At 41.2% G+C, this 16,413-nt stretch overlaps 2 protein-coding genes across 3 annotated transcripts; one reads left to right on the top strand and one right to left on the bottom strand.

Moving 5' to 3' along the window:
* The first annotated feature begins 521 nt into the window (after window positions 1-521).
* LOC148083713 (NXPE family member 3-like) lies at window positions 522-10,317 on the top strand. Of its 2 annotated transcripts, XM_087786850.1 has the most exons (8): window positions 522-1,934; window positions 3,181-3,299; window positions 7,124-7,588; window positions 7,653-7,721; window positions 7,800-7,945; window positions 9,160-9,230; window positions 9,332-9,526; window positions 9,620-10,317. In XM_087786850.1, the coding sequence occupies exons 2-8, from the start codon at window positions 3,198-3,200 to the stop codon at window positions 10,168-10,170; spliced, it is 1,599 nt and encodes a 532-aa protein (XP_087642976.1). In that variant the 5' UTR covers window positions 522-1,934; window positions 3,181-3,197; the 3' UTR covers window positions 10,171-10,317. The 2 variants fall into 2 exon arrangements, with proteins under 2 accessions (XP_087642976.1, XP_087642975.1); XM_087786849.1 differs by having other exon boundaries at window positions 528-1,934; window positions 7,653-7,945.
* LOC148083712 (TERF1-interacting nuclear factor 2) lies at window positions 10,198-16,305 on the bottom strand. The gene is made up of 7 exons (XM_087786048.1): window positions 16,050-16,305; window positions 15,392-15,594; window positions 15,178-15,267; window positions 14,758-14,853; window positions 14,565-14,675; window positions 14,070-14,187; window positions 10,198-10,211 (listed from the first exon to the last, which is right to left on the bottom strand). Exons 1-7 carry the CDS (start codon window positions 16,081-16,083, stop codon window positions 10,198-10,200), a joined length of 666 nt encoding a protein of 221 aa, XP_087642174.1. The 5' UTR covers window positions 16,084-16,305.
* Window positions 16,306-16,413: the final 108 nt, after the last annotated feature.

The raw sequence follows: 16,413 nt of genomic DNA, 5'->3' as shown, positions 1-16,413 counted from the left end.
ACATTCTATTCTATGTTAATCTTTGTATTCTTTGTCTTTGTTATTTGTTTTTGATCTATGTTCTTTATCTTAAGACTTAGATTGTGTCATCTTGTTCTTTCTTTTTATTTCTCTTTGTTCTTATTCTTATTTTTTTTTTTTATGAATAATCATCTGTATTGCTGTGTCTAATTGGAAAAACTATTTCCCGAAGGAGACCTCCTGAGGGATCAATAGAGTTCTTCCTAACCTAACCTAACCTAAGAGTGGGTTCGCACAAAATCTTTTTTAAATTAAAAAAACAAACTTGAGTGGGTTGTGCAGTCGGGCAGTGTATTTTTGAGAATCTAAGAGTGATAGTGTTGTACAATTTTTAATTCCAAGTTTGACTTTTTGTATTGTGTATTGTATCGTATTGTGTTGTAAAAGTTCTCTAGATTATTAGTTCTGAAAATATGTTTTAATCATAACAAGATATTTTCTGTTCTTTGGAACTTCCCCTATGTTTAGACAATTTCCAGCCTATCTGATTGTCCCTAAAACTACATTTGTTTATATATACATTTAAAAGTCTGCATTGGACAGTGGTTTCTTATTTCTCCCTCACTGGAGCTTCTCAACACCACCTCTAACAGGATAAGAATGATCAGAAGTTATGTAAAGGTCAGTTATGAATCTATTCAGGTGGTGATGAGGACGTTGTGTGTGTGTCATGAGTTGTGTATTCCAAACTTTGTATGTCTGTGGATGTCTGTTAATTTATTTTTCACGTGTTTTATATGAATACATCTTGAAGTAAGCAGAGAGTTTAAATGATCAGTATGTTTTGACTTCAGGGTGAAGAGGGAAACACAGGCGGGGATTCAAGAATTATTTCACTCTCACACACACACAGGGAGCAGCTTGTGTCAGTGACACTTTTTATCTTATACAATTTTAAATTGTGTGTGTTTGTTTGTTGGTAGCTGAGCTCAGTGTGTTGTTTGTAGGATCTGTATGAATGTCTGACGATGTTGTGTGTGTTTAAATCTGTTTTATGAATGTAATAGTTAATTTGATCAGGTATCAGTCAGACCTCTTTATTTATCTACCCACAACAGAAATACAGTATCTATTCTAGTTTACTCTTTTGCTTATTCTTAACTATTTTCTTTAATTAATATTCACTTCAAGGAGATATAGGTGTTTGGTTTATTCCACTAGAGAGAAGAATGTCATATTTATTTTTCCTATTTCATAGATGCTGCAGTTGTGGCTTCTTAGGTGCAGGCAGTGTGACTTAAATGTTCTTCAACCATTTGTTTTATTTTATTTGTCTCAGTGTTTCTTTTGATTTTTTTCTTAATCTATTATTTTTTCTTTGACCTTACCTCTTACAGTATTTCAGTCTCTATTTTTACCATTTTCACTATTTAAGTTAGGTTAGGTTAGGTAGAACTTTATTGGTAGAAATTGTTTTTTTTTCCAAATTATCCACAGCAAATACAGCAATTTTTCATAAAAAATAATCAAAATAAAATAAGAACAAGAACAAAGACAAATAAAGAGAAAGAACAAGATGATACAATCTAAGTCTAAAGATAAAGATAAAGAACATAGATCAAAGAAAAATAACAAAGACAAAGGATACAAAGACTAACATAGAACAGAACATCCAGATACTCTCACTCCACTCCTGTCCCCGAACTTATAATTGTACAATTTAATAGCCCGAGGAATGAATGAGTCATTGAGTCTATTTGTTTTGCACCTGGGTAGGAGCATAAAGATAAAGAACATAGATCAAAGAAAATAACAAAGACAAAGGATACAAAGACTAACATAGAACAGAACATCCAGATACTCTCACTCCACTCCTGTCCCCAAACTTATAATTGTACAATTTAATAGCCCGACGAATGAACGAGTCATTGAGTCTATTTGTTTTGCACCTGGGAAGGATTCACGAAAACACGGTAAGTCAGAGATTTACACTGTTTTAACGCACATTAAATTGAAATATTTAATAATTAAATACGCATAAATGATTTTTCTTAAAAAAAAAAAAAAAAGTTTAAGAGAAACGGTGAAATCACGTATGGTTACAAACAACAGGTTCTTTCTGTTCGCCCATTAAAATAAACCACAACAAAAAAGTGCTTTCCTCACACAGTCGCGCAGATTTCAATGAAAAAAAAAGTAATACATATTTGATTCATCTGACGCTTACACCCGTTAAATCTTACAATCACCAAATCTCCTCTCACGCTCATTGTCTTTTTTTTAAACATGTTTTTTTATTCGAGAAATAATTTCCGTCCATCTATTAATACTAAAAGAAAGCACTCTATGAGAAGGAATATTTTGTGACGTTTATATTACGATTTGTTTTTCCTAAATTAACAAACAAAAAACAAACAACGTTTTTCGCCCATGAAACTAAAACAAGAAATATTTTCGAATGTAATCTACAAAACTGCTTACCTCGTACAGTCACGCAGATTTCCATGCAAAAAAAAACCAAAAACATTTGATTCAATTCAATCTTACAGTCACCAAATCTCCTCTCACGCTTATTGTCTTTTATGAATATGTTTTGTCATCGAAATATTAATTACAGTTCATGCAATCTATTAATACTAAATAAATTGGTTGATGAATAAGAGACTTTATTCAGTCACCTTATCTCCCACAATCTCACGCGAAAGCTCGGCAGTTATACAGAGTTGTCACATTCAACAGTGTTACCACAATGACACCTTTTGGTCGAAATATATGACAATTTTGTTGTTGTTTATGTAACGATTTTTTTTTCCTAAATTAACAAACGGCTCTTGTTCATTCATGAAGGCAATGTTGCCAGGTAAAGATCACGATAAAAATTTCTCAATAATACGTTTCTTAAATTCCCTAATTCATTAACGCACTTTACTCAGTGAATATTTTCCCAATATAATTATTTAAACAAATTAAAACACTGGAAATGTGTAAATTCCTACCATGATAAATCTATTACATCTTTATTTCGATAACTGACATTTTTATTTATCAGTAATTGATTTACTATGTACTATTTACAATTATACTCAGTGTAGCTAGTTAACAAGCTGGTTTTGCCTTGAAAATGTGTTTGGATGAATGGTTAAACAAATATTTTTGTCAATTTAATGTTGACTGCATCTCTCTTTTTTCATCCTTTTGTTGACAAACTTATCGCTGAAGATGCCTTTTGTCTGATCATGGAGGGGAAATCCAGCTTTCAAAGATGTTCCATCTTTGCTATTCTTTTGGTCATCTTAGTCACAGTTCTCCTGGCATATTACTTGGACTTCAACTTCAAGGTGAGATTATTTACCAAATGTTACTTTACAAGGATGAAAAGGTTCAAACATTGCTGTTCCTAAGGTCATATTCTAGCAAGCACAGATGTAAATTATAGATTATGTATTTGCTTCCAGTAAAGGGCATACTAATTATTTAAAAAGGCAGTGAGGAATCACCTGCACTTGTAATTGCATTAACCCCTGAGTTATTGGCTTCATAACTTCAGGTTCTATGATTGGTGCAAAGCCCTTTAACCGCAAGGCAGCGCTCAAAACGGTGTGAGCTATTGATCCTGTCACCACATCGGGGAGATATGCTCTAGTAAAGGTTGAGGTGGACGCCCAAGAAGCAGCAGGGCTCATGTCCTCTTCTGCAACACCCTGCAAAAGAGCCACACCACGGTGGAATGTGCCCCCAGTCCACTAGGTGCCGATCCACCCGCTGCCTGGCATGCCTGGATAATGGAAGATTTCATCCAATGAGACCTTGAAGCCTGAAAAATAGCCAGCCAAACAGGCCAAAGCCCTCACTGGACACAACAGGACCGCAGTGTGAGAGTCGTTGCCCTGAAGGTGGAGCTTAGAACATTCGGACGGATGGCTGGGTTTGGGCGCAAGACACTCAGTGCTAATAGAGACAGCACAAAGCTTACTCGCTCTCTTCGTAGAAGTCAGCGCCAGAAGTGGCGAGACCTTGAAAGACAAGATATCCAGTGGGACTTGGTCAAAAGGGTCAAAGGTCGGGCCTGCAAGAGAATCCAGCACAAGCTGGAGAGGGCACTGAGGGCTGGAAGGTCTCACAGGAGGTCGAAACCTGTATGCCCCCGCTTAAGAACCGCGCCACCAGTGGATGGTACGAGCTGAACCACCCTCGAAACCCTTGTGCCTTGTTGCTATGGCTGATGCGAACACTCTCAGTATTGCCACAGTACGTCCTTTATCCAGTAAATGTGGCAAGAAATACAGGACAGCTGAGACCAAACAGGAGCTGGGGTCCAGGGACTTGTCTTCACACATTTGTAACCATGATCCTCCAGGCAATACGGCTCAACACCTTCTGTGTGTGAGCGTGACTTTCTACCTCTGACCTGGCAAGGATCATCATCAATTGGTTCCAGTGCACCTCCTCGACACACTTTGTGAAGGTCCTGGGTGCCAGAGAGCAGCCAACGGGAGTCGAGTGTATTGAAACACTTGATCCTCGAGAGCGAAATGCAAGTACTATTGTAATGTGAAAGGACTTACACCTGTCAGCAGTTGTTTTACTGAAAAACAACATCCGAAAAAGGCATGTAGCTATAAACTTGTTCAAATAGCTGAGGTCCAGTATGGGCCTCCATCCCCCCGTCTTCTTTGTCACAAGGAAGTAATGGGAGTAAAACCCGCTCATCATCTCTGCTGCTGTAACCGGCTCTATCACCTTCTTCTGCAGCAGAGTAGGGACCTTGTTTCTTAGACAGGATTACTTCTCCTGTTCCGCCACTAGTGTCCAGAGAATCCCTGAAAAACGCGGGGGTTGACGGGCAAACTGGAGCGCATAGCTGGAATGAAGTAAAAACATGCCGACTCCAAGTGGAGTAATGTTCTGTCAGAAACAAAGCTCTGAAGAACATCAGGTTGTCCCTCGGCCCGCCCCCGTTACTGTCCCAGGACAGGCCCATGATGAAGGCGTGACACAAGCTGTGTCTCTATTTATTTAATCAACAGAGCACGTAGTCTAGCTGGATTCTCTAGAACCCCCACTCTTGTCCAGCCCTGTGAGTCTGCGTGGGGAACCTAAGATACACTTTGCCAGGCTTCGAATTTAAACTTTTTAAGGTCAAGGCAAGTGTTGCCTTAAAGAATAGCATCCATTTTAGGGCACCAAGGCAAGTTGGAAGGGCACCAAAATTAATTAGCCTGGGTGTCATCCTATTTCTACCGGGTGCTCCTGAACTCGCTTCGGAAAAAGAGTCTGGGATCGCTTGACCCGCTTACGTTTGGAATTTATTAACAAATTAAAAGCCAAGTGCGGTCACGCTAAGTTGTTGCCGTAAACACCGGTACATTTTCCAGGGCATTATGGCAAGTGTGAAAGGCGGTCACAGCAAGTTATGCAGTTGCGATGGTTAAATTCGAACCCTGCGTTGCGCATGTACCCCTTTCCCCCCGGAAGCCTCCCCAGCCCCCCTGAGCACGCCTTAGTGTCACAGGAGCTGACGAAGCCAAAAAGATATGTTGAGGAATGTGCCGGAGAATTTCTGCGGAGCTGATGTTAGTTGAGAACAGATCACCATGCACCGCATCACTCACCCTGTCCCATGTACATTCTCCAGCTCTGCTGGCGGTCCTTGCCCGCTCATCTCTCGTGAAATCCGACCGCCATGCATCTCTCCAGCTGACAGACCAGCAGGGGCGGTAGCTCCTCGCCCTGGTCTAGAAACAGAGGGAGTCTGAACACATTCCTGAAGATCTCATGCAAATTATAGAAAAAAATCCAATATCCATGCAGAGAGCCACGATATTAACACCCGTTGTCCTCCTCGTCGCGGTCTGTTCACGATCGAGGGACAACTCAGCTCAACTCATCAGGCCTCAAAAACCTTCTCACCATAGTAGCTTATCACGTTGGAACGTGAGCTTGTCGGGTACACTGCAGAGTAGAGCCATGTTATTTGTGAGGGAGACAACCTGCATCCCCCCGGTATATGTCCTATTAAACAACATTGCTGTTAACCTGTCTTGGCAGGAGCTACAGGATGGCAGTTGCCTCTTTCGCTCTGATCCCTTCCTGCTGGGATCCGAACAGGGTGCTGGGATCCGTCTCGTTACACCGCCAGTCTTCCTCCTGATCATTATCAGCCCATGATCTCTGAGGATGAGGCAGCGTGGATCAGCAAGTGGCTGTGGGAAGCGCTTGGCAGGCCACACAATCAGCCATTCTGTGATTTGGGCTAATGCACATAAAGCAGAGGACATGTGTGTGTCCCCTCTCCAGGGTGGCTTAGCACGTCATGCACACATATTTGTCCACTTCAATATTCATTAGTTCACTCACATTCACCATCATTCCACTGTGATCTTTCCGCTCTTCACTGTCAGGAAGCGGTTAGAGGGCAAGCACCAAGATGTAGAACCTAGCATTTTCAGTTTCTTGTGACAACATTGTTTGTTATGTGTCAGTTGTAACTAAAAAATGTGACTGAGCTGCCTTGGTAGGGGCAGATCTAGAAAAATATTTATTGGGTTGGAAGAGGGGGGCTGGATCTGTTGAGGGGTGGCAATATGAAAGACAAATACACTAAATGTATTCAGTTTAGAAAGTACACTTGGACGGTAGCGGAGGTTACAAGGCATTCTTTCAGTGTGTTATTTACCACCCTACGTTACCCTGGTAGATAAGATTTTTCATTTTGAAGTTATAACTTAATTAAGTATTCCCCTATCTGAAATCTTGGCGAACAAGAGGTTATGAGATCCTTTGGAGAAGAGTTGTTGTTGTTATTGTAAACAAGATTTAATCTCCATTCAAAAACAAAGCGTTTTCAGTGGGTGGGGTTTAAGATTATTTTCAAATGTAAATATTTCAATGAAAAAGGAGTTTTGTACAAACATATACTAACATAAGTACAATAGAAGTCCAAGATCTATTCAAGAGACTCTCAAATCAATAAATCAACAAAATTAGTTGCTCTTTAACAACAGTGCATAGCCCTGGGTCACTACTTTTAGTAAGAAAGTAATGCTTAATTATTAATTCTATAGACGCTAATACATTTAATCCAGCGTTGCACTTATCCAGATATATTATTGTTGTAGAGATAATAATGTTGACAATATATACTTTTTTACTTCTTTTCTAGGTTCAGAAGAAGCTCTCAAATCTAATAGGGATCCATGTCCAGGATAAAGTAATTGAACCTGTTCAAATAAATTCACCCAAAAATCTGGATTTCTGCAGATTTGAGCCCATTTCACCTGAAAACGCTTTGGAAGAGCGCCTCCTTCTGGAATCCATCACTTGGCCTGAAACTCCACCAGTAACAGCTCGTTTTAGTTTAATCAAAACAAGCAATCCCCGGAGAAGTTACTTCATTATTTTACCAAGAGAGGGGGAGCAGCAGTGGCACGTCGGTGATCAACTTAAAGTTAGGATTCAAATAAAAGACTTCCAGAGAAATCCTAAAAAGACTGGAGGAGATTTCATAGTTGCCCGACTGCACAACCCACTTCTTCAAGCTGGTGTGACTGGACAAGTTGAGGATCATCTCAACGGATCTTACTCTGCTGTGTTTCCTTTATTGTGGACTGGGAGAGCAGACATTGCGGTAAGGAAGAAAAAATAAGTTAATCAGACTAAATGTGTTCTAACAATAATTTTCTCCTTCCCAGGTTACACTAGTTCATTCCAGCGAGGCGATCACATTCCTGAGAAGACTATCTAAAGAACATCCTGACAGAGTACAGTTTGTTAGCATGTTCAAAAAGGGCAATGAAACTGAAATTGCACTCTGCAACATGTGTCTGCGTCCGACGAAGCAACCTATATGTGACTTCACTGATGTCGCGACCAAAGAACCGTGGTTCTGCTACAAGCCGAAGAAGCTGGACTGTGACAGCAGAGTGACCCACTCCAGGACAAAAGACAGGGCGAACTTTGGGCCTTATTCTAGTCTTTTTCAAAGGTAAGTGTCAGGTTAGGAATATGACTTAATGCTTTCACTAGAACAAAGTATAGAAATCAGATCTGGTTTAAATTCACATGTTTTATTTCCAAATGAGAAAAAAGAACAACGCTCAGCCTTGAGTGCCTGTATTATATCAGTAGCTGTTTGATCGCTGTTATATCGTTTATAAGTCGTTTTGCCGCAAAGCTTTTGACCAAACCTGAAAAAGTTATCCCTCATGGTCTTGGTTAATGTTCGATCCTTCAAAGATCCTACCTGGTAAAAAGCACCCGCACATTCCTTTCCCACACCAGCATCCACAGGAAAATACATTCAGTGAGAGAATTATATGTGGTTAAATACATGTGACGTACATACTTCAGCTCAGGGCTTTCCTACGAAGCTTCATATATGTTTTGAAAAAGAGTGAAAAGAAACGCTTTAGCAATATGTATACGACAATAGTAGAACATTTAAATTTATGACTGAGGTGAATCAGGATCAAAGAGAGATCAAATTTATTAATCCCTCTGGAGATCTCCTTTAGGAAGTTAGTGTTCCAGTTCACTGCAACACAGACAGTATTTTCATAAAAGCAAAAACAAGAACAAAGAGCAATACAAAGAACAAAGTGCAAGATAACAAATTCTTCAAAATATAAAGAACATAGTTTAAAGAAAAATAACAAAGAATGGGTTAAAGATAAATATAAAATATCATCTTTTCACAACAGAAAAACAATCACAAGACAACATCACAAATGGAGATGTTTACAAGTCAAATAAAAGCTACAACAGTGACATTTTCCAGCAACCTATAAAACGAGAATACCATGCATGGCTGTTTAATGACATGGAATACCATGCTTGTGAATTTGTCCTTGTCTTTATTTTCTATTTGTGTTGGAAAACTAAATCGCTAAAGGAAGTGATGAAAAAATACTTAGCTAGTGTGTTGAGTGTAAATACATTTTCTGAACCACATGTATTTATTTCTTCATTGCATGTGCTTTACTGCTTTAATTTGAACCACTTCATCCTCAATGTGATATAACAGGCTGACGTACAGGCGATTAAGTCATACTAGCCTGACTCGTGGAAAACAGTTTAAGGGATCAGGCAGAAGATTTGATTCATTATTATTATTTATTCACACCACTGCCTCTGGCCTACCATAGAGATCCATCATCTCAATGTTGATCTCTGAACAGAAATGTTTCTTTTCCTTAACAGAAAAATCAACATGAAAGTTCCTATTCCTCCCTCTGGAATAGCAAGTGTGGATGTCTTGCCAAAAATGAAAGGTGACACTTTTACATGTCTTGAAAATTGACATTATTTGGGAAGAAACCATTTTTATATTATTTTGGTCTGAGTATTTCACTTTCTGTCTTTGTCAAAAAAGGAGTGAATAGCAGTCAAGAGTTTAGCAAGCCTGGTTACTACTTCAAGGGTGTGTGGCAAACATTGACCGGCGCCCCAATTCAGCATTTCAACTCTTCCACATCCATCGGTAAATGTCTGCAGAACAAAATGCTGTACTTCTACGGAGATTCCACTATCGGGCAGTTGTATCGATTCATAAAGGCAATGTTGCCAGGTAAAGATCACGATACCATTTCTCAATAATACGTGTTTCTTTGTGTTGGGGAATATAACACTATCAATGACTTTATCATCTCCTTTTTTGTAGATGCCAAGGAAGAATTTTACAGTTTGGCACAGCTTGGCTATTTTAGGATGATTGATTACAGTAACAAAATTATGGTGAAATTGCGGCCTCATGGCAATCCTCTGCGCTTCACTCCAGTCTCTGCTGCTGGGCTTCGCTATGTCGCCAATGAACTGGACACCCTGATTGGAGGATCAACAACAGTTGTAGTTCTTGGTATGTGTGCTCACTTCACCTCATTTCCCAATGAAATCTACATCCGAAGACTCCAGAGCATCCGTAGCGCTGTGATCCGACTCAAGAATAGAGCTCCAGAGACTCTGGTTATTATTCGGACAGCCACCCTCAGACATTTAACGCCTGTTATTGCATGGACTAACAGCGACTTTTACGGATATGAGCGAGACAAGATCCTCAGAGCGGTGTTCAAAGATGTCAATGTGCGCTGGGTGGATGCCTGGGAGATGGTTTTGGCTCACTCTCTTCCTCATGATATTCATCCCAAACCTCCAATCGTCAAGAATATGATCGATGTCCTCTTGTCCTACATTTGCCCTCAAATAATCGGCTAAGATTCCTTTTTCACTTGAACTTTTTTGCTACATTAGTCTTACTGGGAATATTTGATTCATGTTGATGTGCATATTGAGTGTGATTTAACTCTGAATGTTCACTATCTTTTGATAGTGTTGTAATAAACCTGATGTTCAGAAATTGAAGTCAGACTTGTTTGTGGGTATTGTGGGACATGTATGTGGCTATTTCAATTCAATTCAATTCAATTCAAAGTGTTTATTGTCATATACATCGAGAAACACGTTTCCCTATGCAATGAAATTCTTTCTTTGCCGTCCCTCCACAAATATCGGCATAACAAAAAAATAAAAATAAATATACATAACAAAAAAAAAGTCAAGATAAAATAACAATAAAAAATAATAATATAAGAAAGGGAGGGGAACTGTACATGTGATGGATTTAAAGTGACATGTGACAACAGTGCAGTGTTCAGCTGTTCATGATTCTTATTGCAGTGGGGTAGAAAGAGTTTCTCAGGCGTGTGGTCCTGCATTTTGCACTCCTGTACCTGCGTCCCGAGGGCAGGAGTGTAAACAGTCCATGTTGTGGGTGGGAACTGTCCTTGATGATGGTGGCAGCTCTCCTGTGGACTCTGTGGTGGTAGATGCTGTGCAGAGAGGGCAGTGGAGACCTGGTGATCCTCTCCGCTGTCTTAGAATAGAATAGAAAGAATAGAATAGAAAGGCTTTATTCATCCCCAGAGGGGAAACACACTTTCACAACAGCGCAGTTGGAAGAAAATAAAGTGCAAGGAGAAAGAAATAGTACAAGAGATAATACAAAATAAAATAAAAACGATCTTAAAAATATACAAATTATTTACAAAATTAGAAATTGACACTATTAACAAAATAAAATAGAATAAAAATAAAATAAAATAGAAATAAAAAACGGAAAAAAAATAAAATAAAAAGCACACAAGAAGAAAAACACGCTACGGATTAGCATCAGGATAGCCTGTTCAGTCTCTTCCTGTCCCGGTCCGTGCTGCCTGCTCCCCAGCAGACCACAGCGTAGTGGATAGCAGAGGCTACCACGGAGTCATAAAAGGTCCTTAAAAGTGGTCTGCACACTCCGAAGGACCTCAGTCTCCCCAGGAGGTGGAGGCGACTTCGGCCCTTCTTGTACACGGCGTTGATGTGTGTGGACCAGTTCAGTTTATTGTTGAGGTGAACACCCAGGTATTTGAAGCTGTCCACCAGCTCAATGTCCGAGCCCTGGATGCTCACCGGTTGATGTGGTGGGGACTTTTTCCTGAAGTCAATCACCATCTCCCTTGTCTTACCGGTGTTTAAGCAAAGGTAGTTGCTCTCACACCAGTCAACAAAGTCCTTGATGACTGACCTGTACTCCAGCTCGCCCCCCCCAGACACGCAGCCCACAATGGCCGAGTCGTCAGAAAACTTCTGGAGGTGACAGCTGCTGGAGTCATAGGTAAAGTCCGCTGTGTAGAGGGAAAAAAGGAAAGGTGACAGCACTGTCCCTTGAGGCACCCCGGTGCTGCAGATGGTCACCTCAGACCTGCAGTCCTGCAGCCTCACATACTGCGGCCTGTTGGTGAGGTAGTCCATCGTCCATGCTGCCAGCTGTGTCCCAACTCCTGCGTCCTCCATCTTCTTCCTTAGCAGCGCCGGCTGGATGGTGTTGAAAGCACTTGAGAAGTCAAAAAACATGACTCTCACAGTGCTACCGGCGGCTTCCAGGTGAGTCAGTGCCCGGTGCTGCAGGTAGATGACGGCGTCGTCCACCCCCATCTTTGGCCTGTAGGCGAACTGCAGCGGATCCAACGCAGAGCTCACCGTCGTGCGTAGCTCGCGGAGTACCAGCCTCTCCAAGGTCTTCATCAGATGGGAGGTCAGGGCGACTGGTCTGAAGTGGCTCGGCTCCTTCGCGTGTACCGCCTTGGGAACCGGAACCACACAGGAGGTCTTCCACTGGACCGGGACCTTCTCCAGTTTGAGGCTCAGGTTGAAGATGTGTGTGACCAACTCACAAAGTTGATCAGCACAGTCCCTGAGCAGTCTGGGGCTGAGTCCATCTGGTCCAGCAGCTTTCCTGATCTTCAGTCGCCTTAATTCTCTCCTCACCTGTTCCGATGTAACAGAGAGAGGTGGCTGTGGGGGGTTGGGCAGCTGAGGCAGTAGGGCTTGTTGGGGTGGAGAAAGGTGGCTTGGAGGTGAGAACAGTTGGGGGGAGGGGGCTGAAGCAGGGGAAAAACAGCTTTGTGAAGAGTGAGGGGCAGAGGTGGAGGGGGGAGGGGGGCCCTGATCAAACCGGTTGAAATACTGGTTCAGTTCAGTGGCCCATCTTTGGTCTCCCCCTGCTGTGGCTCTGGCTCCACTCTGGCCATGACCTGAGAGGTTCTTCAGGCCTTTCCACACATCCCTTGTGTTTCCCTGCGCCAGTTGCTCCTCCAGTTTCCCCTTGTATTCGTCCTTGGCCATCCTGATCGCCTTCTTGAGTTCACGCTGGACCTCCTTAAGCTCCTCTCTGCTCCCTGAAGCAAACACCCTCTTCTTCTTGTTCAGCAGAACTTGAAGTTGAGGGGTCACCCATGGCTTGGTGTTGGCAAAGCACCGCACCTTGCGGGTCGGTGTGACGTTGCCCTCACAGAACTTTATGTAATCTGTGGAATGGTCATTGAAGGTGTCGATGTCATCACCATGAGAGAACACGCTCCAGTCTGTAGACTCAAAGCAGTCTCTCAGCCTCTCCTTGGCTTCATCATTCCACATCTTTACAGTTCTTTTCTGTGCAGGCTGTCTCCTCACCATGGGAGTGTATTCAGGTCGCAGACGTATCAGGTTGTGATCAGAGCGGCCGAGGGGGGGCAGGGGGATGGAGGTGTAGGCACCTTTTACATTTGCATATAAAAGGTCCAGAGTCTTGTCCTCCCGGGTGTGGCACTTCACGTATTGTGTGAAGGTGGGAAGAATGGAGGAAAGTGAGGCATGGTTGAAATCTCCGTTAATGAGCAGGAGAGAGTTCGGGTGTTTGAGCTGCAGGTCCGACACTGAGGCGCTCAGCCTCTCGCTCGCTGCGGCTGCGTCCGCAGAGGGAGGAATGTAAACAGTGAACACAATCACATGTGAGAACTCCCTCGGGATGTAATACGGGCGGATGCCCACCGCAACGAACTCTATGTCCTTAGTGCACACTTGTTCTTTAATGGAGACATGAGCGGGATCGCTCCATCTCTCATTAATAAACACCGCCACTCCTCCTCCTCTCCTCTTTCCATCCATGTCCCGGTCCGCACGAACCATCTTGAACCCCTCCAGGGAAACAACAGAGTCTGGGATCTTCTCCGTCAGCCAGGTCTCCGTGAAACATAGAAGGCTGCTCTCCCGGAAATCTCTCTGATGCCGGGTCAGCGCAGCAAGCTCGTCCGTTTTATTCACAATCGAACGTACATTTCCCATGATGATCGATGGAATAAAGGGACGGAACCTACGTTTCTTCTCTTGTTTCATCCGACCTGCTCTGCATCCGCGTCTTTTTCTCTTGATTTCCACGGGAATCGTCCATTCCGCGCTGAGAGAGAGAGCGGTGTTGCGCAACCCCAACAGCTGATCCCGGGTGTAAACAATAGACCCGCTGAGCGTGTCTGCCGACGGAGTTCCCAAAAGTGACGAAAATAGCAGAAAACCGTATGCAAAAGTTGTAAAAGTGGTCTCGTTTTGTGCACAACGGCAACAAGATCCGACCACTCTAAAGAAAAAATTAAAAAGACGCCAAAAAAAGGAAAAAGTGTAATAAAAAGTAAGAAGAAAGAGGGAGCTGTTGTAACCAGCTGCTGCTCGTGCGGCGCCATCTTGAAATATTAACAGTTTAAAAACAAAGTGTGGACAACCTGCAAAAAAAACCTGATTTAAATGAAAATAAATCTCACCGGGTTGCTTTAGTTCAGCGAGACATTTGTGGTGCTGAAGCAATGTCTTAAAATTTGAATAGTCCGAGGCAGAAGGCATGGACGCAGCATCAGCTTCATCTTCAAGCCATGAAACTGTCTGTGGATAAAATATTAAATTAATAAAAACACACAGACCAGAAGAAGGGACGGACACCTGTTCAAATCTCTCTAATGTGCAAACTGGAATCAAAACATAGACTTGTCTGTCATATACTCTATTTGAAGGTGTCATGGGAGCTCCTACACCTCACTCAGTGAGAAATAAAAACTTCTTGGACTCCATGACATGGCTCTTGAAAATCATGACGAACATGGGTTCAAAATCTGAACCATTAATATGAAGCAGCTTTTGTGAACTAAGGTGTGCGTATTTAAAAAAGGAAATTAGATGAATAGAATCAAATTCAATAAGAAATCCAGATAAAGATGAAGAATGGCTGGCGGAGATACAGTACACACGATGCAACGACTCACCAACTGTAGGTCAGGAACCGGCAGTAGTTCAGTCAGACGACATAGAAACTCAGAAAAAAGAGTTTGTAAATCACTGTCATACACTGGTCCATACTGGGCAGGAAAGGTGTTCTTAAAAAAAAGAACACAATACAATTAATTGATTAATTTCAAAAATGTTTTTTTTAAGGAAGATTACAAAAAAAGAGCTTACCATGAAAAAGTCTTCTCGATAATCAGAACGTGTGAGCAGGTTTTGGATCAACTTCACAAACTGAACTCTTGCTTCTGTGTCTTCTTTGTCTTTATCCTTAAATGTAGAATATAAACTAAGTACGCACTGGCAAACATACAGATTACAAAGATGAACACCTGCACCGTTTTAAAGGAAATGTATTTAAAATATTCCCTTCTTCTAGTTGTTGAGGGAGTTCAAAATGTATGAGTGGCCACATAGGCCATAATTCCAACCTCGCTTACACAGTCATATAATAACGTACTAATATCATTGGGAATTACTTGGATTTAATTGTTTTTAAAATGATGATAAGGAACCAACCATTATGGTTCCAAATATAAAAAGTTCTATCATAGCTTGTTGCCACTGTATTCTTTAAAATGACCAAAAACTCACCAAACAGAAAGGTTCTCTTATATAATCCAGGTGGGACAGAATGTATGCAGAATCCAAAAGGGGTTCACTTCGGCACAACTGAAGAATGAACTGATGAGAAGATACAAGAAAATACAAGTTGCACTGATTAGAAAAGGGAATAGTCTGCAAATGTGTATGAAAATTAACTTTGAATGAATGTTAAATCGAAGTAGAATGTGACTCTGCAACCCACCCTCGCTCTTAATCCAAGGTCCAGTTGCATTTTGTGTTTATCCATGAGAAGCTCAGGTACCATGTCCACTGCGGTACAAACAAACTCTGCCACTTTCCAGTAGTTCATGGCGTCACCGTTCTTCAGCACCTGCCACATGGAGGCAGTTTGAAGCTGTAATGGAGGGACCAGCAGGCTGAGTGAGGCCAGCGACAATGTTTTCCCTAGAAAACCGATAGAACATCAGCTATATTAGATCATATGTCATCTAATTTGAATTCGCCCCCCAACGAATATAATCTCCATAATGTAAAATATATGACCAATAATTAATATTCTATATAATTATAATTATTTTAAGTATTAATCCTATTAATTTAATGAACATTTCAGAATTCCCAGAAACAACAACTTAATGAATGGAATACAAATGCATACAATTCAAGCAGTAACTGTCACGAAAAAAAAATGTTGTGCTTTTGTTTTTTCTTTGTGTTGCTATCACTATTATAAATCCCTTACACCGACAAGTGTCAAGTTAAAACACGAAATACTTTTTTTTTAATTAGAGTATGAGAAAACTTTAGGAACCAACTTTAATAACTAACAAAAACCAAACATATTCTTCATGAAGACATTTCGCATCCAAGCAATCTTGTTAACAGGAAACATCACAAACCTTTATTTAATTTGCAGAAAACGTCCTCGCACATCTTTAGTGTTTTTTCTTTCTTTCTTTTATATTTTAGGTGTCAGCACTTTGTTTTTAGCATGTAGCCTACGCGAGCGTTCGATTAAAATAAGAAGAATTGAAAGAAAAATAGTCATATATATGACCCAGTAATTATTATATATACTATATTAAATGCAATTTCAATTATAAACCAACACAAACGCGACGCATAAGTTACATTTAAAGCGCTAAAACAAAGAGATTTGTGTTTTGTTTCTTCTTCTTTGTAATAAAGGCCCAGTTACACTTTTTTTTCCCCACAGCACTGACACCTGCTGGATATAACAAGCATAGCATGTTTTACATTTAT

This window comes from Callionymus lyra, chromosome 3, assembly GCF_982586985.1.
Source record: "Callionymus lyra chromosome 3, fCalLyr1.hap1.1, whole genome shotgun sequence".
In the NCBI taxonomy this organism is placed as follows: domain Eukaryota; kingdom Metazoa; phylum Chordata; class Actinopteri; order Syngnathiformes; family Callionymidae; genus Callionymus; species Callionymus lyra.
The sequence above is the reverse complement of the archived record's forward strand: the minus strand, read 5'-3'. Positions and strand labels throughout refer to the sequence as shown.

Excerpts from the sequence above, each read along its gene's own strand:
- LOC148083713 (XM_087786849.1), top strand. The coding sequence starts at position 3,198 with ATGGAGGGGAAATCCAGCTTTCAAAGATGTTCCATCTTTGCTATTCTT. Across the intron at positions 3,300-7,123 it reads ACTTGGACTTCAACTTCAAG|GTTCAGAAGAAGCTCTCAAA; the intron begins GTGAGATTATTT and ends CTTCTTTTCTAG. Across the intron at positions 9,231-9,331 it reads TGTCTTGCCAAAAATGAAAG|GAGTGAATAGCAGTCAAGAG; the intron begins GTGACACTTTTA and ends TTGTCAAAAAAG.
- LOC148083712 (XM_087786048.1), bottom strand. The coding sequence starts at position 16,083 with ATGTGCGAGGACGTTTTCTGCAAATTAAATAAAG. Across the intron at positions 14,676-14,757 it reads ATCGAGAAGACTTTTTCATG|AACACCTTTCCTGCCCAGTA; the intron begins GTAAGCTCTTTT and ends CTTTTTTTTAAG. Across the intron at positions 14,188-14,564 it reads CGGTTCCTGACCTACAGTTG|ACAGTTTCATGGCTTGAAGA; the intron begins GTGAGTCGTTGC and ends TTTTATCCACAG.